The following is a 24,769-nucleotide window of genomic DNA, read 5'->3' as shown; positions in this document are numbered from 1 at the left end:
GGTTTCCTCTGCCCCTTTGCTCCAAAATGGCCTTTATGAAATGGCCATGGGGAGAATTTTCTGAGCTCCTGACAACAGCCTGCTTTCTAGACTTGTGTTGTTCAAGTTCCTTGTTGGCTGAAATTTTAGCCATGAGCACATGATTGACGGCAGACTCCAGAACAGCCAGGGGTTGGGGCCTGGACTCCATGGCATCTCTGGCCCCCATATCCCCAGGTTGAGAAGAACAGCGCTGGTCACCACCCCCAATGCAGAGGGCACGCGATACCAGAGGCACTTCTTGGGCAAGGCAACTCCCTGGGAGCTCACTCATCACCAACAAGCTTCTCTACCTCCCTGTCTAACAAAATCAACCCCTGCTCAGTTACATGGCCTGGCTTTTCATAATCTGCCCTAGCATGGGAGAAGGCCACGTTACCTTTCTTCTCTTCCCACTTTCACACCCTTTAATCCCACCAAACCACTCATCCACCCCTTCAACCTCCAGCCATCTACAAAGCATCTACCTCTCTACTCACCCTCTGTTCATTCTCCAACCACTCTACCTCCATCTACCCAATCCTCGCTCATATCCCATAATCCACTGGAATGCCTACAGTCCCAGTTTTATCTTGACTTTCCAAATATGATGTTATTTTATAACACTACTCAAACACTGCTTCCTCTGAGGAGCTTTTCCTGGTGCTCCTTCTCCTTCCTCTGAAACTTTGAAACAACCTGTCTACACCTCTCAGGGCACCCAGCTTTTCTGTTATGTCTGGGTGAAGTTATCTGTATCCTGAAGGCATGTGGAAAAACCAGGTAGGACTAATTCAAACTCTGGCTCTCACAGATGGGGAGCTATGTGTCCTTAGTAGTAAGGTGAAAGGATGAACTGAGGATGGATGCAGGGTTAATGATCAATGGACTGGATGGAGATCAGATGAGTGACTTATTGGAGGTTAATGGACCATTAGATGGATGACAAGCATCCAGAGGCATAGATAGTTGGAGAACATGAGAATGAATAATTAAATGAAGGATAAAGGGCTGGAACAATGAATAGAAGGATGGATAGATGGATGGATGGATGGATGCATGGATGAATGCATGAATGGATCAGTGGACAGAAGCATGGATGGATGGATGAATCACATGAACAGAAGGATGGATGGATGAATGGATGGATGGAAGGATGGATGGATGGGCAGACAAATGGGTGGATAGATGGTTGGTTGGATGGATGTATGGATGGATCAATGTGTAGAAGAATGAATGGATGGACTGATAGAAGGATGGATGAATAGATGAAAGGAAGGAAGGGAGGGGAATGCAAATGCACCTTCCCTCACTGCCACTGCCACTGCCCAGGCAGCATTGCAAAGTCTGAGGGGATGGGACAGAAGACTGACCATCAGGCACTTCTGAACAGGGCAGAATAGTAACATAGATTCTCCTTACTCAGAGAATATAGTACTCCTTATACCTTGAGGCTTGAAGTTTTTTAGTGACCCTGGGAAAAGGACAGGGCCTCCTGTGGGACCAATTCATTAAGAAAGACAGTCCTGATCAGCTCATCTAAGCACTTGGGCTGACTCTAAGTGCCAGGCAGTTGGAGGATGTTCAATAACTATTCATTGGAAAGTGACAGATTGATCTTGGAGACTTGCCATTCTAGGGAAGCATCAGCCAGCTGGGGACAGCACACAAATGTCACTCCTCAGAGCATATTCTCTCATGCTCAGCAACAGGAAAAGTGGACCCTGCTTTTCCCAGCAGACTTGAATCAGTAGTTGTTCTCCACACTTCTGCAGTGACTGTAACCCCCGTGTCAGAGGGGCCTCAGGGAACAGCACTTCACTGATAGAACCGATACCCATGGTACGAGGAGGTTTAGCCACTTCTGACACATCTCGGGACAGGACACGGAGGGCATGAGGTTGCATCAAGTGGACCCACAGAAAGTTGAGTTATATATAATCAGTTCCTGGGAGTCAGTTTGTCCATGAAGCCAGGAAGACCCAATAGGCAGAGAACCCCAGTTCCCACAGCCTGAGTTGCTGGGGAGTTCAGTGACATAGGGAGTCTGTTCTATACCAAGTTGGAGGACATCTGGACCCAGTCCCTTTCCGGGAGGGAAACTCTCACTAGGGGCTGATCACGGACAAACTCCAAGGCCAAAGGAAAGTGGAAACGCCTTCACCTTTCCTCCTGCGTCCCCATCCCAGCCTGCAAGTCTTGACTCAGAACAGCTGTGTGGGCTGTCATCTGGGCTCTGAGAGGAGGGGTGCCAGCCACATGGCCCCAGGACGGAGCAGCAGGTTTCATTGTGCATTGTTATCACAGGTGGTTTTAGGGACTCAGATTCCCAAACGCTGCATCCAAAAGACCCGCCAAAGACAAATTCACTTCTGCCTTATCTGTAAAGTGTTTAGCTAAGTGTTGGGCACATAATAAGTGTTCAGTAAATAACCATTATTAGGAGAGGGTGAGATGGGGGAAATCGGACAGATCAGAATTTAATTCTGCCATGCTGATTTATTGTGCTTCTGCCCAAGGAAGAAAGAGAAAAAGAGTAACTTCGACTTTCTCTCTCCCTCTCTCTTTAAGGCTGACTTTGCAGCAGCGTCCTCCTGTCCCTTTTGCTTGCAGCCTGTTGAAAAAAATAAAAAGAAAAACCCAATCCGGCATGCTTGGCTGAGCCCCCACCCCTCCTGCCCGCAGCTCCCTCCAACTTGGTGTTTAATTTCCCTGGGTCGAGAAGAAGCATTCTGATGATCCGAGTTAATTCAAAATGTAAATTTCATCTCCTATCGGCTAATGGCTCTGAGCTCCACTTTACATAACAGGGGAGCAGCTGCTGAGTGAGTCACCGGCCCCCCCAGCTCCCTTGCCTCTGTCCTCAATGGTGATGAACCCTTGCTGAGGCTTCAAACAGACAGTCACAGCCTCTGCACCCATGGAGGCCAGACCTGAGTTCACCTCTGTGGGCAGAGTCTTCTATTAACCAGGGGAGGTAGGGGGCAGGGGGCTAATGCCAACCCCAGGAGCTGTGCTCAGCCCAGCAGGCTCCAGCTGGGCTAGACCAGTCTCTCAGGGCCAGTCTTGGGCAGCCCAGGCTGGTGTGTCCGCTCACCTAGATTTGGGAGCCGTGGCCTTAGCAGAGAATTTCACAAGCTCTTCCAGCTTCCTCTGAGTGCAAGGAGCTATCTTCACCCATCCCTGAAAGGTAGCCTTGAACCCTCCAAGAGTTGGCAGCTGGCATGGCAGCTGGTCTTCCAGATGCTGACTTCCCTGGGAGGAGGGGCCTCATGCTGCCCTCTGGGCCATAGAACAGGTCCCCTCTCATCTCCCTCGAAGCCAGGGGCTTCTCGTAAAGACAGATCAATATCTTGAGGTCTGTGCTAAAAAGTTCACACATGCCCCTGAAGACACAACAAGCAGCAGCAGATTGGGGGATTCCAGCTGCAGATCGGGGGATTCCAGCTGAATTTTGTGGCCTGCGGACGAGTCAGGCTTTGGGCCTGAACGGAGTGGACCTCGGGGTACGCCTCTGAGTCTACACCTCCTGTTCCCCACTGCCCTTTCCCAGGTCTCGGGACTGGAAAAACTCAGCAGTAGGTGGGGATAAATGATGTCATCAAGTGGGGCAAACAGGGGAGTGGGAGATGTCCCCAGTTTTCAGGTCTGCTGCTACGCTGCAGTGAACTCCTTGGGGTGGAATCATTCCCATCATGACTTCATAAAGTCAGCCGCATGCGCTGCCTCGTTACTCTCCCCACGCGTGGACCTGGGCTCGCTAAATCCCAGTTCTAAGGGTCCCACCAAAGAACCATGTGACTCCAACCTCATGGCAGAGAAGGCTTCCAGGGACCAAGGCAGAGTGCTCAGTGTACAGCTGGGGAGGAGACAGGCTCAGAGCGGAAGGAACTCTCCGCAGGCCACACCACAAGCTTAGTGGCTGTAGTGAATACTTCCATTCCAGAGATTCCTGCTGCTAGGGAGAGGGGACAAGGAATGGGACTCTCCTGCCATATTGGAGCCTCTGGGTCCAGGGTCCCTGCCCTGTGCTTAGACCCTCCCCGAGGCAGTGACCCGAGCCAAACCCTCCCTGCATTTGCCTGAGCAGGTGGTCTGGGTTTTCTGACGGGCCGGCAGGGCTGGGGGAGGTTCTTGGTCTCCTGACTGAATGCCGGTGGGGTCAGCCTAGAAGCTGAGGCTCCTGGTGGCTCCCCCTCTCCCACCTGCCAGCCAAGTGACTTCTGCAGGTCTTTGCCCCCGTGGCCTCAGTTTCTCATCCAGTTGCTGCTGACATGACTTTTACGGTACTCGTGGTAGTTTTGGGGGGATCACTGGCCTGGCATTAAATGACATTGAATCCATAACGAGAAAGTCCGTCCCTTTTCCGTTTGTTAAATTCTCCAGATTCAAAGAGAGGGTCTCAGTGGGGGGCGCATACCTCTTCCTTCCTCAGCTCCCTCTTCAACAAGGTGAATGCAGGCCTCTAATGCAGAGGCTTTGGTGTATTTTGTTTTAGTTATATTTATTCTTTTACTTACAACTTTATGGAGCTATAATTTACATATCACAAAACTCACCCATTTCAAATGCACAATTCAATGGTTTCTTATATATTCACAGGATTTCAGAAACTCTAGGACAGTCTAACTTTAGAATATTTTCGTCACCCCCCAAAACACCCTGCAACTGTCAGGGGTCAGCTGTCCCTTCCCATTGCCTCCTCCCCTGACCCCTAGCAACCCTCATCTACTTTCTGTCCCTACAGGCGTCCCTACTCCAGACATTTCATATCAATGGACTCATGAGACACAGGTGTCTGGTGTGGCCAGCTTCTTCCACTTAGTATTGTGTTTCCATAGTTACTTTAGCAAGGAACGCTGGTTTTGGATCCCCTTTGGATCGAAAGTCTTTTTAAGCAAATTTCCTTCAATCTACTAATATTTCTCCACTTGAGCGAATGAATCGTTGGCTCAAGTTACCAGCCGTCCGTGGAAGGTGGAATGTGCGTTGGACATTTGGTAGACAGCCCCACTCCTCGGGGAGGATCTGTGAGGCCCCACGCAGGTGATCCTCGGATTCTGGGACTTTTCAGCACCCTCTGTCTCCACAGGCAACCTCTCCTCAAGTTCCTTTCTTCATTCTCCCTGTGAAGAGACGGGAAAAGCCTCTGCAAACAGTCAGTGCTCTAGCGAGCTCTGAAGGGCAGCTGGAGCCTGGGGCCTCCTCTGCCGCGGTTATGTCCAGGAAGCAGCATCAACGAGTTTAATTATGCAATTAGAGTCATTTTCCCGGGCTGAACAAATATTTACAGCGTATTTTGCTGCAAATTGCCTCGCCTGGAGAGGAGTTCTGCCATTCAGGCTGGTGAACATTCACACATCTACATATCCCATTACCAGGGGGCTCAGCCGACAGGCTCTGGGGCGGCCCAAGCTGCGTGGGCCCAGCGCCCCCAGGAATAAGAGTTCAAAGCAAAGACACAAGCAGGTATCAACAAGGCAAATGTATTCCTGGTCCCGCTTCGGTGCTACTGTGGACCCAATGACGTCCGCTGCTCCTCTGCGGCTGCCCCAAATCTCAGCTCAGTGGCATCAGAAAAACCTCTGAGCTTTGTTCTGGAGCTAAGAGAGGGCCCAGATGGTGGAGAGAATCCGCCCTGCACGGATCTGGCACCAGCCACTCTTCCTGTAATCTGCCCAGGGGTCCTGGGAGCGGGGCCCCCGCTGTGCTGAGTGTCCTGTGTGAGGAGGAGCAGAAAAACTCCAGCAAAACTTCAGGAAAGCAGAAACAAATCACCTGCTTGATACTCCATCTGAAATTCATCCCTGTCTCAAGCCCCCATTTCACCCTGTGGTAGAAACTTGATCTTAGATCATTGGGGTAAAGTCAGTTCATTCAGGGTTTTCTCAATTTGGGGGCACCCCCTGCCTCTGCCAAGCTCCCCTTTTTGCAGCAAAGTTCTACGCAGTTCGTGTAGTCTGAATGACATGGTGAAATAGGAATGAGGCTGGTGCAGTCCCCCAACCACCCAACCCAGGACCCAGCTGCTGCTGTTACCATGGTATTCTTAACGGTTTTTTTCTAAGCATAGATGTACAAATACTCGATACACTTTCATTATCTACCTTTACAGAAGACGCAGTGGCAAATATTGCCTGTCAATATCTTATCTTTTGCAGAGTCATTTTAAATGGCTGCCTAGTTGTCTGTTCTCGAAGTGACTACAATTTCTATTGTTGGGCATTTAGGTTGGTTCTTAATTTTGGGCCGTGGTAAACAACTCCATGATGAGCATCCTTGCAACTAAATCTGTGCAGACTTTCATGATTTTCCCCTTACAACACATTTCTTAAAGGTGGAATTCCTCCTGGACCCAAACTCTGAGTCTTTTGCTAAAATGTTTGAGAAGGGTGAAGGTGGCTCCCTACAGGGACGGGCTCGCTACGCAGGAGAAAAAATGCTTCCGATATTCCTGATAGACTTCCCTCTCCAGCTCCTTTTCCTGAAATACACAGTGGAAGGAGGAGTAGTGGAGGTTCCACAGAGGACAGATTTCCACTCTTGAGCTACAGCTGGTCATCGGTGGGACAGCTGTCATGGGAGGGAGCAAGCTCCCATACCTGATGTGGCTCCAACCCTGAAGAGATGGAGTGAAATGAAAACCAGAACAATCGGCCCCTGCCAGGCCCCACTGTGTGCCAAGTCCCTGGCTGGCATCATCTCATTGGAGCTCTTCAACAACCCCCTGGAGACAGGAGTCATCAGGCCCATTTTACAGTTGAGGAAACTGAGGCTCAGTGTTTCGGGCAGTTGCCTAAGGGCACACTTCTGGGGAGATGTAGGGCCGTGACTCACACACAGACCCTCCGACTGCAGATTCAGCACTGTGCTGGGCTAGTTTATTTCGTCCTTATCAGGGTCACCAGAGGTATTATTACCCCAGTGGCACAGAGGAGCTAGAAGGCCCCGCTGGCCAGCGGCAGAGCTGTGATATGTTCCAGGTTACCAGTGTTTACTGCCCCCAGGGAAGGAAAAAGGGCAGAAGGTAGGAAGCAGGCAGCCAACTCTTTCCCAAAGATGAACTCACTGGGGCTGTTGCGGCAACTGCTGACGGTGAGGGCAAAGCAGAGGCCGGTGCCCTGGCTCGGTGCCCTCTGGAAGGGCTGCAGGTCAAGAGAGCTCGGTAGGGCCCGTACCCTGCGGTCTTAAAGCCAAACCGTGCACTCCAGAAGGTATATGCTGTTGGCACCCAGAGGGCCTAGTGAGCAGCCCAGGGGGCTTCACGCTAGGGTGGGCCCCAGGGGAGAGGAAGAGAAGGGAGAGAATGCTGGAACTCCCGACTCCCAAGTGTGCCCGGCCCCACCCAGCCACCCCACCCCACCTGCCTACCTGCCAGTGCCCCCTAAATGCCTCAACTGGGAATGAGGGCAGACTTGTTGTCCTGGTTCAGTATTTGTTGTGTAACTATTGTTTTCTGGCCTTTAACCCAGACTCCAACACGGCTTGCTGGAGGTCAGGGGGCAGCTCTTACACCGGGTTCCAGGAGAGGACGTCAGTCCCACTGTTGGTTTTGGAGTCACGTGGTCTGGCAGCAGGTCAGGGATCAGGAGACTCTGGGCTTTCCATCTCACTCCAACCTTATTTTCAACGATGAAATGAGCCACTCACCCTCCGTGAGCTTCCTGCAAATGGCCTTAGCTTATATACCCTGCATCATCTGAAGGCACGACAAGAGAACATTGAAGAATAAGGTCACAGTGTCCTGTTTGTTGTAGACAGGGGTCCCAGCACAGAAACCAGAATTTGGAGACAGATGGCACACTCAGGAGGCATGGTTTGGGGAAACTGAGTCAGGAGCCAATGGCATATGTTGAGTCCTGTTGGTCCCCTGAAAACTCTTATGCTGTGTACAGAAGTCACCTCCTCTAGGCTGTCCCTCAGGCTTGCAGTGGCTGCTGGCAAGTGGTCAGACATGAGGCTGCTTGGCAGGTGGGTGATGCTGTGCAGGAGGGGGAAGAATTTGGAGATGGCCAGTTTCTTTGCCTGCCAAGAGAGTAGAGACTACTGACGGCCTATAATGGGACAGTGGGCAAGAGACACGCATTTTAACAAACTATATCCTGGTGGCCCCTCTCAGGAGTCCGAGGAGCTGACCAAAGGCCCCCAAGGGATGGGAAAATGGAGGCCAGGTGGCCTGCACTCTGGACTCCCTCCCCAGCCTCAGGTGGGCTGCCTTGGGCTCTGTCTCCTTTAGACACGGGACTCTGAGTCAAGTGCGTGTCAAGAACATGTTCTGCAGTGAAAAGGAGAAACACGTTTGAATGCCACTGATTTAAACGAATACAGCAGATAGCATTTAATTCCAGTAAGTGGTTTTTCCCCATCGGTGGTTTGGATATTAGAACAAGCCAGCGTGTCTGGAGCCAGGTAAGACTCTCAGCTCCCTAAAGCGGAAGGAAATTCTGGTAATTTCTCAGCCCCGATGGATGCTCCTGGCCTCAGTTTCCTCACCTGTAAAATTGGGGTGATCTCGGCTTTACCTTCCATGTGGAGCCATTGTAAGGAGCAAAGGAAGAGAGGGAAAGAGGCACGTTTTCCAGGTGAGGAGACTGGAGGGGCGGAGAGTGACATGAGAACAAGCCTGCCCACTGGGGTGTGGTAGGGTGAAGCCAGTGTCACAGCCTAGGCCCAGGAAGGAAACGGCAACTTGAAAATAATAGTGTTTATACAGAATGAATCTGTGATATAAAGTTTATGGTTTGTTTGGACTGTTCTGGAATACCCAATAAACACTGGGAGTAGAGGCGAGCAGGTGAGGGTTCAAGGCAGAGCTGGGGGCCAAACCACCCACCTCTCTTCTTGGGTAGCCCATGGTGTTGGCATGATGCCCAGGATACAGAAGGCGCTCAATTAATGCTTGCTCGACCCAGATCCTGCTGGCTTTTCCTTCTCAAGAACACTTCTTCCCTCTCTCCCCCGCAGGGATGACAGCTGAGAAAACTGTTGCTTTGAAGAATTAAAAGGCAAAAGCCTATGAAACTGTCCACGATGTAATTTTTGTGGAAGCCCGAGCCCCCTCCAGACCCAAATTGTCAAAAAGCATTAAACTTCCCAGTCCAGGCACATAAGCCTCAGCATCTAAGGGTTTGTAGAATTGTTAAAGGATGCCAACTAGTGGCTTCAGCAAATTCAGAAAACCCTAACCACGATTCCCTGCCTCATACTCCCCGTCCGCTCCTTCCTTCTCCCGGGACCAGGCAACGCACCCCTTCTTCAAGTGTGATTCTGAACATCCCCAACTCTTGGGGAGAGGGTAGGATTTAAATCACAAGATATTTAATAAGAGTTCTCTCTTCTTGGTAGCTCAGGTAAGAAAAACCAAGCAAAGCAAATCCATCTTTTCTATAAAACTTTATTTTGTAATTTTTTCCCCAAGAAGTAGTAAGGGGGAAATATTGCAATTATGCAAAGGTAAGGAACCATGGTGTATAAAAATAATTTAAACATACATATTAATAACAAAGCAACGTTTCTTTCAAGCAAAACTAGTATGTCATCTTGCCCAAGATTTTTCCAAAGTTATTAAATACATTTTTGATAACAGTACATACAAATACACATACCCAAATATACCACACAGACACGTGCACACACATACAAACACGCATATATATACACAGCTCAAGTATTTTTTTTTTTTTTTGGTGTGCATTCTGGCTAATCCACATAGCTAAGGTGAAGAAACACTAAAAAGACAAAATTCCTGGGTAACCTTCAATTTCAACAAACTATGCATTGGATGTGAATTTCTGGAGGTGTGCCAAGATTTCCCTTCCCAATTTCATTAGTGACTAGCCTGTGTTCTGTGTTTCTTATCCCTGAAAAAAATCAAAGTGTGCCTTTCAGATCTGCTTATGGTGTGGTGATGATTATTATGGTGGCGTCAATTTCACAGACTTGCCCTCTCTTGCTCCTATTGCACTTTATAGATGGGAAAGGGGATGATTTTAAAGGTAAAGTGCTCAGGTTCTGATTACATCTGGCTTATTCTTTGCTTCAAGGCAAGGATCTCACTCTGGATTTCACAGGGGAGATCCGCGTTGACTTGCTCCTCCAGATACTTCTCAATGTCTTCCACTTCCTTCTCCCAGAACTCCTTGGAGATGCTGAAGAGCTCCATGGTGTTGACATGCCCCAGACCTTTCAGGTTCAGGGCGTCCTCCTGGGGGATGTAGCCTATGGGCGTGAGCTTGGCACCGGCTTTCCCGTCCACGCGGCGGAACATCCACTCCAGCACCCTGGAGTTTTCTCCGAAGCCTGGCCAGAGGAATTTGCCTTCCTTGTCCTTCCGGAACCAGTTGACGTGGAAGATCTTGGGCAGCTTGGCTGCTGGGCGCTGGGCCATGCTAAGCCAGTGGGCCAGATATTTACCAAAGTTATAGCCAAAGAAGGGCCGCATGGCAAAGGGGTCGTGCATGATGATTTTGCCTGTAAAACAGAGAGGGAGGGTCCATTGGTAAATGATGTTCTCCTAGGCAAGACGGACGGACCCCGTTTATTCTTGACACCAGCATGCTTTGTGCTCCTCTCTCTCTCTCTCTCTCTCTCTCTCTCTCTCTCTCCACTTACAGACACAGAGAAGGAGAGAGATATAAGAGTGATGAAGACAGCTCTAATCCCACTAATCTGTGGTTTCAAATTAGGACTTCAATTTACCTTTATGCTCTGCAGCTGCTGTGGCCTCTGATCTCATGGCCGCCCCTACAAAGACTCCATGTTGCCAGCTGAGAGCTTCATAGACTAGAGGGACACCTTTAGCAAGAAAAAAATAGAAAAGTTCCCTAGAGGCTTTGATATTCAGCCTCCACAAGCAGTGGTGTTATTTCACAACATAGGCACAGCAAGACAACAACTTTGTAATCCAGCTAGTTTTGCATTGACCAAGCTAAAGTGCAGAAAACTGCTAAGTCAAAGTTACAGGACTGACGCCACAAAGTCAAAAGCAAAATTTGATCAAGCTGCGGTAGATCAAGGATTCAGAAAGGTTCTAGGTGACCAGAAGGGTTGGTTCTGCATTTGGGCTTGCCAATTATTCTGGCTTTTTGGAAAGGAAGCTCAAGAAAGGAAGCCCCTGAGCACCCTCTGATAAGGTCATGGAATAGGAGAGATTTCACAGATGCCCCTCTGTACCCAGCACATCCGTGTTCCCAGCTTAAATGAAGGAGAGCCTCACCAGCAGGTCTGCGGCCTCCGAAGATGATGCCTTCAATGGGAACGCCTTCCGGAGACTCCCAGGCAGCATCGATGATGGGGCACTGGCTGGCAGGGGTGCAGAACCTCGAGTTGGGGTGGGCACAAGGTTCCCCTATAAGACAGAGAAAGGCTCATGAGTGCCTGGCTCAAACAGGCAATCCCTGCTGCCCACACACCGAGGCCTCTGGTGGAGACTCACCATCCTGTGGGCTCCACGCCTTGTTCTTCCAGGAAGTGATGGTGACGCCTGGAGCTAGCTCCTCATCAATACCTTCCCAGTAAACGCCCCCGTCGCTGGTCTCAGCCACATTGGTGAAGATGGTGTTCTTCTGGATGGTCTTGATGGCATTGGGGTTGGTCTTCACAGAGGTCCCAGGAGCGACACCGAAAAAGCCGTTTTCTGGGTTGATAGCCCTTAAATTACCTGGAGAGTTTCAAACCGGAGAAGCAGTGGTGAATGGCAAACACTCTTCAATCCTGCCGGACTAATTTCTATGCCAGCTTCTCAGATCTTTTTTTCCCTCCCTAGAATATACATTTATCTCTTCTCATCTAAGCATCATATGCAACTTTGAGACATTTACAACTCTTGCTTCCTCCACAATTTTCTACCAATACCATCTAAACAAATATATATATGTAAACAAACAGCAACATATGGCCCTGTTTCAATCCAGATTGAACATTAAATTGAAGAATTCTTACAGAATACAGAATACTAAGGCTTTGCCAGCTCTGAACTAATGGAATTTAAAAATCCAAACACTGCATTGAGGAGACTGTGGCTGTTTTGAAGGCCAACAATTCACTTGAGTCCAACTGAGTCACCTTGCGCGTCAAACTTCATCCAGGCGATATCGTCCCCGACGCACTCAACCTTCCACCCGGGGAGGCTGGGGTTCATCATGGCCAGGTTGGTCTTTCCACAGGCGCTGGGAAATGCGGCCGCCAGGTACTTCTTCTCGCCCTCGGGGTTGGTTATACCCAGGATCTGTTGGGGACAAGATTCTTTATTAAGATCTTTGTTTGCTTCTCCCTGAGATTGGTCCTTCAGCCCAGAGGTAGGAATGTAGGCCCTCAAGATCTATTTCTTCAGGTATCAGTGCAAACAAACATTTCCAAAATCATGAAGCCCAAAGGATCTCTATAGTCCCCTGGTGTTTGGGGCCCTTCAAAAGTGACTTATACAGGTGCACTAATCTTTACTGGTGGGGTTCCCTGATCTGTCCGGGAACCCGCATGCTCAGAGAGGTGTGCTGGGTCTTGCTGGACGGGAACTGTACTGTGATGCTGTTTGTTTCTGCCACCCACCCACCACCCTGCCTACCTCCCACGCCTCTCATGTGCACATCAGGGCTTTCTGCAGACTCACCAGCATGTGCTCTGCCAGCCAGCCTTCCTCTTTGGCTAGCCGGCCGGCCATCCTGAGAGCAAAGCACTTCTTCCCGAGCAGCGAGTTCCCGCCGTACCCACTTCCAAAGGAGATGATCTCTCTGCGATCAGGCAGGTGCGCGATGAGCGTCAGCTCCGGGTTGCAGGCCCAGTTATTGACCAAAGGCTCTGTGAACAAGGACCACTCCCACATCAGTGCTCCAGGGCCCTGCTTGGGGGTCCCCGAGGCACCTGCGGGGGGGTGTTTAGCTTTCTTTTTTATCTTGACTTTTGATTCTGAAATAATACACTTACTTTTTAAAGGCAGAGGGCACCCCACAGAATGGAGGCATTTAACAAACTCCCCATCGCCCAGTGCTTCCAGGACAGGCGTGCCCATCCGCGTCATGATCCGCATGCTGGCCACCACGTAGGGCGAATCCGTCAGCTCAATGCCGATCTTTGACAGAGGCGAGCCCAGCGGCCCCATGCTGAATGGGATGACGTACATGGTGCGACCTACAGGGTGCGTGGGTGGGAACTGGTGACAAATGACTTTGGACTACAAACACAACCAGCATTGTTTTCCCAGGTAGACGCATTCGCCTGGTCTCCACCAACACCACCATGCCCTGCTGGTCACCAGCCCCCCTGGGTTAGAAGAGGCCACTGGAAAGTGAACAGCCCGCTGAAATTAAAGAGTTTTCATAAATGTGCAATTGGGTCCCACCAAGCTGTTTTAAACCCACATGCATGGAAATAGTTTTCATGTTCATATAAGACAGTCTGTAAAAGCAGAACAGGGATGTGCATTTTCAATACATTGCCAATTTCATGTATGGAACTCAAAGACATCTGAGGTGGTGGGAGCTTCCGTTACTGTTTGAATTACCGTTAGGATAGATGAAATAAGAAAAGGTTCTCTGCTATTTTGCCCAATCAAATAAATGTTCCGCTCACCTTTCATGCACCCTGGGAATCTGGCATTGAATGCTTTCTCAAAATCCTCCTCTGACATCCAGCAACCGAGCTGGCTGAGGCCAGTTTTGGGGATGGGCACTGTGTCTCTTTGCTCTTGGGTGATGATAACCGTCTTGCTTTCGATCCTGGCCACATCCCTGGGGTCAGTGAGAGCTAACCAGCTGCAAAAATCACAGGCTTCCTTTCAGCCCAGCACCACTGGCAACGGACCATCTCCTTCAGTACCGCTGCTTTCCATGCGTAGCAGGGTGCTGAGCGGGCTGGCAACCGTGCATCAATGTGAACACACAGACCAGCTAAGAAGTGGCCAGGTGGACATGACCTCAACTAGCAGCTGGTCTGTAGGAGAGGGGCTGTCTTTTGTTTTTATCAGGAATCTAGTTGGCGGAGCTTCTGTGCGCACCACCTCATTTAAGGCCTGGGCTGCTCTACCAATGTCACAAAATTCAAGTCTGTATGGTTCTGACCATTGCCTGCCTTCATCTTTTCAAGAGTCTGAAACTCCCGAGAGGCCTTCATTCACCTTTCTCCACCAACTCCCAGGAGACGCAGGGGAGCCCTGCCTGCGGGGGGCTGGGCAGGCGGCGGGGGCCAAGCTTACCAGTTGTCGTACTTCTTCAGCCGCCTGAGGGTACCCTGCTCCTCCATGTGGCCCAGAAGCCGCGCATTCTCCTCCTCGGAACCATCGCAGATGTGGATGCGGTCAGGCTGACACAGCTCAGCGTTGTTCTCGATAAACTCCCTCACCGCCTGGGGCAGGCTGTCCAGGGTGCCCTGGACAACTTTGGCCGCGATGTCCAGGCCGTTTTGCAGCTGAGGAGGCATTTCTGCAGAGTGCTGCTGAGGGGCACCAATGTCAAAGTCACCTGAAATAGGAAACGCAGGCATCCTGGACAAAAGCAACAACAGACACCTTCAAACACACTCGACGGCCTTTCGCCGGGGCCGGGCATTGCCAAATAGTTATTGCTCTCAGGAAATCAATGAGCTCATCTTTGTAATTTTTAGAAATGTAAATGCGAAGCTCTACTTACCTTTCTTCTCTTTGGACAATCTCGAAGGGAGATCCACAGGTTTCTTTCCGGGTTCTTCCCGCCAGCGGGTTTGTATTCCCCGTGGGAAGGCCGTGCTTGGTGTTAGAACCTTCCGGCTTTAAATACCATGGAGGAGAACAGCCCTGCCCCTCGGCTGCACCCAGGGAGGCTCGCCACTGATGTCAGGGAGCAGGTCTCTGGATCATGGCCAGGGTCAGTTATGCTTTGGGCCAACTCACTGCAACACACCCCAGGGAGATAATCATTGAACAGATAGTTGTTAATGAATGCCGGCAGACCTTGGGCCCTTAACCAACCATAGTGAGTTTTGATACAACTTCCAATGGATTAAACTTTGACCCATTTTATTGCTGATGCAAAACACACCACCCTTTTCTTAGTAGGCAGGTGGAGTCGAGGACAAGGCTGGTCAGGGCACCTACTGGACTTCAAGGGCTACTGGCAGCACGTTTTGTGTGCCAAGAGCTGCTGGTTGGCAAAACACCATAGCTATACGAAGTCACCCCACGGTGAAAGTTCACAGTCAAAGTTCATGGGAAGGATGCACCCTGACTTGGGTGTATATATGGCTTATTGGCAAAGATTGGAAACACCTAATCTATAAGGGGCTCATCATTGCATTGCATCTCTGCTGTGTGCCCCCACTGCCCCAGATGTAAACCCCACGAGGGCAGGGATTTCTCCCTGTTTTGTTCATTTTTCTATCTACAGTGCTTGTCACAGAGTAGGCACGGAATGTGCACATGCTGAGCACTGTTCTAAGAGCTTGGCATCATTACTATAAACAACCTCTGTACGAATGGGGAAACTGAGGCAGAGATTGTGTAGCTACTCCCAGCTGGCTTGTGAGTGGCAGAGTGAGGATTTGAACATAAGCAGTTTGGGCCTTGGAACACCACGTCCCCCGCCGTGAGGTACTACCACCCTTCTGGAACCTTCCCTGTGTCCTCCAGGGAGTTCTGGGCTGAGTGCAGTTACTCCTGGAGTCCACTAGACACTGGTCACTTCCCTGGCAAGTCTTACAGTTTTGGGAGTGGAGGGGGCTTGGCAGTTTTACTAGATTATATGCTTAAGCAATGAAACCTTTATAACAGTTATAAAGAATTTGCTTTGCAAGCCATCAAACCTTCAGTCCAATTTAATGAACTATGGAAGCTGCTTGCTGGAGTTTAGAGAAAATGGGGTAAAGAGTCAAAAGAAAAAGGCTGGGCCCCGACTCCCCACAGCCAGCCCACACTTCCATGGGAGCCTCCCTACCTAAGATGAGGTCAGATGGAGACTCGGCCCATCTCTCCGATGGGGTGTGGGATGATCCTCGAGAAACTCCCAGGTCTGGGCTTAGGAGGAGCCGCCATGGCAAATGCAAGGCACTGTGAATGGCAGCCTCCAACCAAACTCATTTAGAGGACCCCCCAAGGGGGCTTCGGTCTCACTGTGTTGGGCATGTACACATCGCCAAGTTCCACCAAAATTATCCACCCATTGCTATGCTTCCTTTATTGAGATTTTATTCAGCCAGTTGGGTCTTTCAGGGTAAATACGACATGAGGTGTTTTTGTTTCATTTGAAGTTATTTCCCCTTTAGGTCACCGGCATTCATTATTAGTGGTGCTGTCATCCATACATAAGTTTGTGTTGTGTCTAAACTCAGCAGTCACGTGACACTGGGTAGCTGACGGCACTTCCTTAGCATCTGATTGACATCAGTGAATTAGCCATTCCGACTCACAACCACAGCTCCGTGACACACTCATCACTCCCAGTGAGGCTCATCCCACCAAATTGGCAGAAAGTCCAATGTTGCTGATAAAACTGTAATAGGTTTGAGTCCCTGGAAGAGCACGTAGATTGAAAACAAAAATGAGAAAACAGAACGTATTTGGAGTTTGAAATGCTACCCATCCATTCAGGTGCTCATGTTCTGAGTCTTCTGGGAGAGAAACACTAGTTCAATTAAAACATCACGTCAGTGAGTTACCACCGACCTTCATCTGATCCTTTCATTACTCACATTCATGGGGTGGAAGGACGGTATGATTCCCCTACAACTGGCCCTTGTCAAAATGTTAAAAAGTAAACATTGGGTTACAGACTTGCCTCAAAGGACAGAGTTCTCTGGAAGAAAAAGCATGATAAAGTGGAGGGTTTTGAGGACACACAGGCAAAAGTCTGTGCGTAGTTGCCTTAGGCTTTGGTGGATGATGACCTAGGGCTCCCATCTTTCCCTGTCCTTAGAGACTCCCTGCCCCAACGGGGCCTCATTGACTACAGTTTCAAGGGGCTGGCCGGAGGCATGGGTCTTCCCCATCTGACCATCAGCTTATTTGTAAGTAAGCCTCAGAACTAAGTACTCTGTTGGTTTCAACAGGGTCCTAAAGAAGCAGTTGAACAGCCACCCTGCTGGTGGGATCTCTGAGGACCCCCAGTGAACCCCACGAGTGGACTTTGCAGTGTGTACTCGGTGGGTGGGGCGTGGAGGTGACTCACGATGCCTGTGAGTTGTGTTAGTTGTTTCTGGGGCAGACGCCTTGGAGACCTCCTAGGTTTTGGGAAGCTCCTTAGGCTCAGATTTTCTTAGGTCCAAGGCTGCTCTTCTTTTGAAAAACATATAAAAAGTTGAGCCCAGATGCAAAACTGCTCTGGGGAAAGAAGGAGAAGGAAAGACCAGACACTAAAAAAGTTTCACACTAAAAGGGACTTCCTCCCTGCGCCTTCCTGGGGCTGCCCCATGCTTTGTTGTTGCTCAGGGATAGTGATCGCTTTTTCCCTGCTTTCCCCACACCAGCTGTATCCTGATACAAGATAATCAGACGGATTTTAAAAGATAAAGAGAAGTTTCGAATCCAGTTTGCTGAAATCTCATGTTCTCTAAGAAGCCTCAGCTCAGACGTTTATTAAACGGCTGCTACATCTCCAGCACCGGGAATAAGCATCTTGATAATACTGGGCGTTCTCTGCATGCCAGAAATGGGATGCATTCCATGGTTTTCTCTGATGTATGTACCTTTATTGTCTTTCCCATTTTGTAGGTGAGGAAACTGAGGATCGAGAAAGGAATCATATTCATTCCTTCAACGGTGAATGGGCAGCTACTATTGCCAGATATGTCCTCAAACTGAGAGCCCTTTCCTTCTCTACACCCCCAGTGCCTAGTCATCAAGCACATGCTGAGCACCTACTGTATACTGATTCCAGGGTCCACTTCATAGGCTCGTGAGCATGCCTCACTCTTGAAAGGGGGCCCTTCTCTTGGGGTTTCATGCTCTGGGGTTACTGCGTTGAAATTCATAGTGATTCGAAGTGTGTGTTACGTCTATATTTGAAAGGATGATGGGGCATGTGGTGTGGCTCTTGTTCAGTTCTGCCTCCCTCAGCCTTTCTGCTTCCTCGGGATGGAGCCTCAGCTGTCCACTCCCCTGTCCCTTCCTGCTCAGTGACCACTGCCGCCCTCCACCCTGACAAGGGTCTGAGCGCAGGGAAGTCAGGTCAGGGTTGTGCACTCATGAGGGTCTGTCCTGGTTCCCATGAGTATCCCCCTGCTCGAGGGAGTGCAACATCAAACAGCAAGTGCAAAACGCCACAACAGATGGATCATGGCAGAGAGGGACGTGGCTTTTCTGTCCTTCTTGGTTAAGGGGCACGACATTTTTATTTTGCACATGATCCCACAGGTTATGGAGCTGTCCTGCATAAGAAACGATTTCCTCAAAGACTTAAGATGGGGTTGGGAGCCCCCCACCTTGATGCTAGAATATTTGGTTTATCATCAGACCCACATGATGGTCCAAAGGAAGAAGTTGTGCATGACCAAGCGCCACATGGACAGCTCCGGTGGGAAAGCCAGGGCCACCGTTTGCTGTCTAAATCGTGATCAATACCGACAGCAGACATTGGCTCAGAGCTTTGCAGTTAGTGAGAACCTTCCTTGAGCTGCTCTCATATGGCCTCTGCAGGAGGGGCCCAGACAGTCACGGCCAACCTAAGGATGCAAGGGGAGTTCCAAACACCAGTCCTCTGGGTCCCCCAGGCCAGGGTGTGCCTGCCACACTTGGCCTACCAAGTATGTGTTAAGGAAGAAGTGGCTGATGGCAGGACCACCTCTTAGGTATCATTTTGCACCTGTGAGGGACTGTAGCTTAATTTCTCCTACCAGGCTACCATTAAGGGTTCTGGAAAAGTGGGTGAACTAGACTTTGAAGAGCCTGTAGAATGCCATGCAAGATGGAGCAGTGACGAAGACAGCAGAAAACTCAGGCAGGGACAGCCAAGATGCAGCAGGGGTGGCCAAGGGAGGTGGGTGTGGGGACTGGCTGTGTTCCAGGTGAGCAGTAGAAAGCAAAGCCATTACCCTGGTGGGGTCTTACAGTGGAGGATTCAGAGGACAGTCTGATTACAGCACACGTCAGTGTTGGTTACCTGGAGGTCAAGGAAAGAATAGAAATTCCAAAGACTCTCAACAGCAGTGCTTGGAGGTCATGTAGAGTCAAGGTCCATGTTTTCCCACTGGGCTGTGTGGGATTCTCCCTCACAGAGGAGAGAGAAAGGCTGCGGGAGATGGGCTGTGAGCCCTCCTCACTCATAGCATCTCTGATTCCACCTGTTGTATATTTCCGGCTTCCATATTGGATTCTTGTTTGTAGTACACGGAATTTCACAGCTGGAACATGTTGAAATTCCACACAGCACAACCAAGTTGTGCTGAAGAGTTGAGACCCAGAGATGGCAAATACAACATTTTCCTAAGCTAAGGCTCTCAAGTGCACAGCCATCACCTCCCCACTTCACCTCAGCCACTGATGACAGTGACGGGGACATCCAAGCGATGACCACAAAAATGCCCCTTAGTTCAGGAATCTGAATTTGTAGGAAAGCCTAACTCTTATCTGGTAAAGGGAAAAAGGGACAGTGGTTTTCTTGAAGGTGACAAGAAACACCTAGTGTAAATCCCATGTCCTGGGCCGAAAGGTATTTGCGCAAATCTGCCTGGGTCTCCGTTGCCAGGGATACTACTCACTGGGCACCCGACTGGCCCCATCGTGAAGTTTCTGACAGCAGGAAAACCCAGCCAGCCCTGTAATGATCAGCCAGAAAGTCATCCACCAGGGCGATTCAGGTCATCCACCCCACCTCAATTGTGTTTGTTAGGGACAAATATTTAGAAGTTTCACATTTGTGGGGTTATCTCAATGTCTTTGCAGTCTGGAGGGTATCTTTACATAGTTGAATGAGTCAAGTGCCTATTCTGATGCCATAAAATCATATAATTGAAAAGGTCCTTAAAAGATGACGTTACTCCAGCTCAGTGGGTCAGGGGTTCTCCTCTGGGATGATGAAATGTTGTGAATCCATACACAGGGGCTGATTGCAACACGTTGTGAACGCATAAATGCCACTAAATTATGCACCTGAAAATGGTGAATTTTATGTTGTGTGAATTTCACCTCAATTTTTTTTAAAAAGGATTATGTCATCCAGTCTTTTATTTTGAAGATGTGGGAACAAGTGTTGAGGGGATTGCATCTAAAACCCACTTAGGGTATAGGCAGGTCCCTAACATACACCCATCACCTGCCCAGCCTTCAACATGATCCTTCCCACTTCACTAAACGGCCTTGTCCTGTCATAAGACAGTGATCTCTGGGTTAAATGTACCCGGCAGAAACCACTTCTGGGGAAAGAGTCTTTGAGGATAAGAGAAATTCATATTCTCAAAACTCTTTGTATTGTATTCTTGTTTTGTTCATGTATTTCTTTGACACAATAAGGAAATAAACAGGATTCTGGACTTACACCACTTTGCTTGGTGGGTGTTATTAAAGCATGATTCTCACTGCAAAGATGTGCCCAGAAGCCATGTCAAACATCCAGGCATTAGAACCTTTGGGAGGGGTGGGTATGTCCTGTTTCCGTCACCACTGACCCATGGCAAAATGACTCTGTAAAAGCTGATTTATTTTCTCTGGCTCTTTCTCTGTCAAGTTTATGGGGAGGCCTAATGGCGCCCCAGCCATGAGAAACCATGCACCTGCCAGACCGCAACATCACACGCCACCTCCACCCCAGGAAGGATCTCGCCCTTCAGAGAGCGATGTCACTTCTCTGTGACGCTGACCATTCGCTTATACGAAGGCTGCAGCTCAGGGCAATAATGAGAAATCACCCTTAAAGTCAGGACAAGCAGATTCTAGAGCTGCTCTCCTGTGTCTGGCACTGGTCTTCTCCGGCCTCCTTAGAATGTGAGAGAGAAGCATCCCTTGTCGTTTGAGCTATTTGGAGTTGGGTGGCCTTGTTGTTTGCAGCTAAAAGCATCCTAGAGAAGATGAGATCCCATAGTCAGTTAACACAGAACAAGACTCAGGAGACCCGGGTTAGTTCCAGTCCCAGCTCCCCCAGAAACTTGTCCAGGCCTGGTTCTTCTCATCTGCACGGTATAGACGTGGATGAGATGAGCTCTAAGGTCATTGCCAGTGGGGAAGTCCTGTCCCTTTATCACACTGTACACGTTCCCTGCCCTAGATCCTGAAGCCCACAGTGGGTTTGGTGTCTGCCTTACTCCCCTCTCACCTGCGCTGGGTGACCGGCGACCCCGTGTCCACCAAGCTGCCCCTCTTGTTGGAAGCTCAGGAGGTCTTCGTTCCCGTGCTGCATGTGCATGTGAAAACGGGCTGCTGGAGCTACCTCCCAGGTAGTGCAAGTGCACAGCCGCCTTAGGTGGAAAGGGATGGCTGATGAGGAAAAGAAGAAACACAACGTAAAACTCAGGCTTGCCCCATTTTTTATAGGCTGGCCTTAGTTTTCTCCTTCAGTTTGCATATCATCGAGCATATGCAGATTTTTATTAAAATCTTTCTCCATTCTGACCTGGTTCAGTAGCTCACACCTGTAATCCCTGCACTTTAGGAGGCCGAGATGGGTGGATCACCGCTGAGGTCAGGAGTTCACAACCAGCCTGGCCAACATGGTAAAACCCCGTCTCTATTAAAAATACAAAAAAATTAGCCAGGCATGGTGGTGGGTGCCTGTAATCACAGCTACTCAGGAGGCTGAGGCAGGAGAATCGCTTGAACCCAGGAGGTGGAGGTTGCAGTGAGCCCAGATGGCACCATTGCACTCCAGCCTGGGCAACAAGAGTGAAAATTGGTCTCAAAAAAAAAATAAAATAAAATAAAAAATATTTCCCCATTCCTATTTTTTCCTAAGCTTTGTTTGCGTATGACTTTTAGTGCTGAGGGCACTAGGTGGCTACATGTGGTCTTTTAAAATGTGTATGCCATCTGTGTTAGACTCTTGAAGGACCGATGGAAGATCTGGTACACATGCAGATGGCTCCATCAGGACACCACCTGGAACGAGGTGTCCCCCAGGCAGCTCCCTAGACTCTGGTGTCAGTTTCCTCCTCCCTAAAACAAGAAGGTCCTGGGGATCCACAGTGCCCTTGATTTCAGGCATTACAGAGCAAGCAAGTTCATTTTCTGAGTGAGAACAAATTTGCCACTGAATATTGTGTCAAACACACTCATGGAGAAAAGACAGCAGCACCAGGCAAGGCATGAGCCAAAAGAACTAATTGCATAGTTACCGCAAAACAATCCCGTGCGCTTAGTTTGCAGTGAGAAAATGGATCCACTTTGCGGTGCAGTTAACTCTATTGGAAATAAAGATAATTGCTTGAGAACTGAACGCTACCCTTCCCCGGAACTCCCTGGTAACTATGCAAATCATTCTGCTTGCCTGTAATAGTGTGATGTAGAACAAAAATGCCTTCTCTGATCCATGCTGGGGACAATTCCAAAAACTCAGTAAATCTGAGTCACCCTTTCAACTCCTCTACCAAGGAGGGCAGAATTCACACTTGTCAAGACTTGGAGGACACACCACCCAGGGTGGGGGTCCGGCCTCAGCATGTCTTATCAGGGTCAGGGACCTCTACCTTAGCTATAAAAACCTGAACTATTTCCAAGCTGAAATATAGTGGAAATTAAGCACCGCCAGGACTGCTGTTTTTATAGCCTGGCGCAGAAGTAAAGTCCATCCTGCTACACACAGAAAACACAATTTGTCTGAAAAACGACCAAAGAGACTGATGAAGAAAGGTCCCAGCTGAGAAGTCTCCTTCCCAAAACTAGCCCACATTGCTTTGAAGAAGCAACCTAGCAAGATCAATGGTAATGGGGAAAGAAATGCTCATTTTGGTGTTTTGAATATTTAAAACGCAAAATTGTTAAGCAGATGAAAAATCTGCCATGGGATAATAGAATCGCAAGCCAACGCAGAGAGAGAGGACTTCTCAACACGTTGGTGTTTCAAACAGAAACCTGGGAAGCAGGGGTCAGGGGTACCTGCACGTTCTCATATATGGTAAGATCTGTAATTCTTAAACTTTCAATTCGATGGAATTCCATCCTCCAATTTTTTGCCAAATGCTGGCCCAGAAAACTTTTATACAAGTTTTCTTTACCTGGCTTGGCCCAAGGAAGTGATGATGCAGGAGGCCTCTTTCCAAATCCCTCGCTGGTTGGGAGCTGACTGGCAGGGCCAGCAGGGTGAGGACGTGGCTATCTGTTGCAAGGGCTGGCCTCAGCTCCCAAACATTTGGGGCTCTCTCTGTAAGTACCAGAGTCAAGTGCTCATATGTTGGAAGGCAATGGGGTCCCTGGGCTTTTATTCACTAACTTCTGTACAGTCTAATCAACCTCACTGAGCAGTCGATCCCACTTGGCCAGTGACAGCATCAGAAGTAAGGACTGGGCCAAGTGCAGTGCTTCATGCCTGTAATGCCAACACTTTGATAGGCTGAACTGGGAGGGTCGCTTGAGTCTAGGAGTTCAAGACTAGCCTGGGCAACAGAGCGAGATCCCATCTCTACATTTAAAAGAAAGTTTTTTTTAAGAAGGACAGATTAGCTAGATATTTTTCATCTGTAGGGCCCATGGGGTGGTTTGGGGAGGCAGTGTCCTGTAGAGGCCAGCAGTGTGGGTTCTGGAGGCAGGCCTTTCCTTTTAAATCGTGACCGTGTAGCCCAAGGCCAAGGCCTACCCTCTCTATGCTTCCTCAGTTTCCTCATCTGCAAAATGAGGATGATTATCGTACCTGTTTTATAGGGCAGTTACTTACAAGGATTAGATCTGGGAACCCAAATAAACACACTTAACATAGTACCAGGCACATCTGAGCAGACACTCCCAAATTCTAGAAGGGGGTAATAAAAACCACAGTTCTTTTGGGGTGCAAATTTTTTTATTTATTTGACAATTGGCTCTTATGGAGTGCTAAGCATGGAGGTGACAAGATCATCCAAGCAGAGTCGTCAACTCCTAGGAGTCTGTGTTCTCATTCCTCTTAGCATCCCCATTGCCCCAAACCATACCTGGCACATAGTAGGTGCTCAGCAAATGCCTGCTGCCCAGGCCCAGCCAGGAAGATCAACTCCACACCCATGGGAGCTGAGTTGCATAAGGCCACAAATGACGAAGCCATGTGCTGTATGGGCAGTGACACACACACTCCCCAATAAATCTCTAAACATGGAGTCACGGTGAGAGCAGCTCGGGTTTTTATTTAACTTTTTCCATATGCTTCCGTGTCGACTCTCCTCTCTCATTTCCTTGAATCAGATTTATGTTATTATAGGCATGGAATAAACGGCTCATTTTTCACTCCTGAGGCTGCCATGCCCCTCGTTTCTTCCTCTCCCCAGGGCACGTGCCACCTGGACTTACTCAGAGCCCCCACCCCCACCCCCACGGAGGCATTTTCCTGAACCTCGTTGTTAACTTTTCTGGAAGTCCCACCGTGCATTCTCATAAGTGCCAGGATCAAGAGTCGCAAGACTTATATGAATTCAATAAAACAGGTACGCTCAGTCACCCAAGTCGTTTTCCAAGTCCTCTGAGTTACAGTCGAACGAGCTCCCATTAGCAGAATTCGGAAGCTGATGGTGAATATCAGTAAACGCTGCTGGTGAGAGACTGGTCCTGACAGCTTTGATGAATAGCCGGATTCATTTTCCACCTGGCCCCACTCATTCCAATCGCAAGCTGCTGAAAACACCTTTTTTCATTTGCCCTTTGCTGAGTGCTGAGGCATGAACAAAAGTCCATTCCCTAGCT

At 49.3% G+C, this 24,769-nt stretch overlaps 1 protein-coding gene across 1 annotated transcript; it reads right to left on the bottom strand.

The window, feature by feature from the left end:
- Positions 1 to 9,396: 9,396 nt before the first annotated feature.
- Positions 9,397 to 14,746, bottom strand: PCK1 (phosphoenolpyruvate carboxykinase 1). Its single transcript, XM_012467511.3, has 10 exons — positions 14,640 to 14,746; positions 14,207 to 14,471; positions 13,585 to 13,766; positions 12,940 to 13,143; positions 12,626 to 12,813; positions 12,082 to 12,244; positions 11,453 to 11,677; positions 11,234 to 11,365; positions 10,717 to 10,812; positions 9,397 to 10,488 (listed from the first exon to the last, which is right to left on the bottom strand). The coding sequence occupies exons 2-10, from the start codon at positions 14,428 to 14,430 to the stop codon at positions 10,034 to 10,036; spliced, it is 1,869 nt and encodes a 622-aa protein (XP_012322934.1). The 5' UTR covers positions 14,431 to 14,471; positions 14,640 to 14,746; the 3' UTR covers positions 9,397 to 10,033.
- Between the last annotated feature and the right edge of the window lie 10,023 nt (positions 14,747 to 24,769).

This window comes from Aotus nancymaae, unplaced genomic scaffold, assembly GCF_030222135.1.
Source record: "Aotus nancymaae isolate 86718 unplaced genomic scaffold, 86718_ANA_hifiasm-v0.15.2.pri h1tg000029l, whole genome shotgun sequence".
NCBI classification, from domain to species: domain Eukaryota; kingdom Metazoa; phylum Chordata; class Mammalia; order Primates; family Aotidae; genus Aotus; species Aotus nancymaae.
The sequence above is the reverse complement of the archived record's forward strand: the minus strand, read 5'-3'. Positions and strand labels throughout refer to the sequence as shown.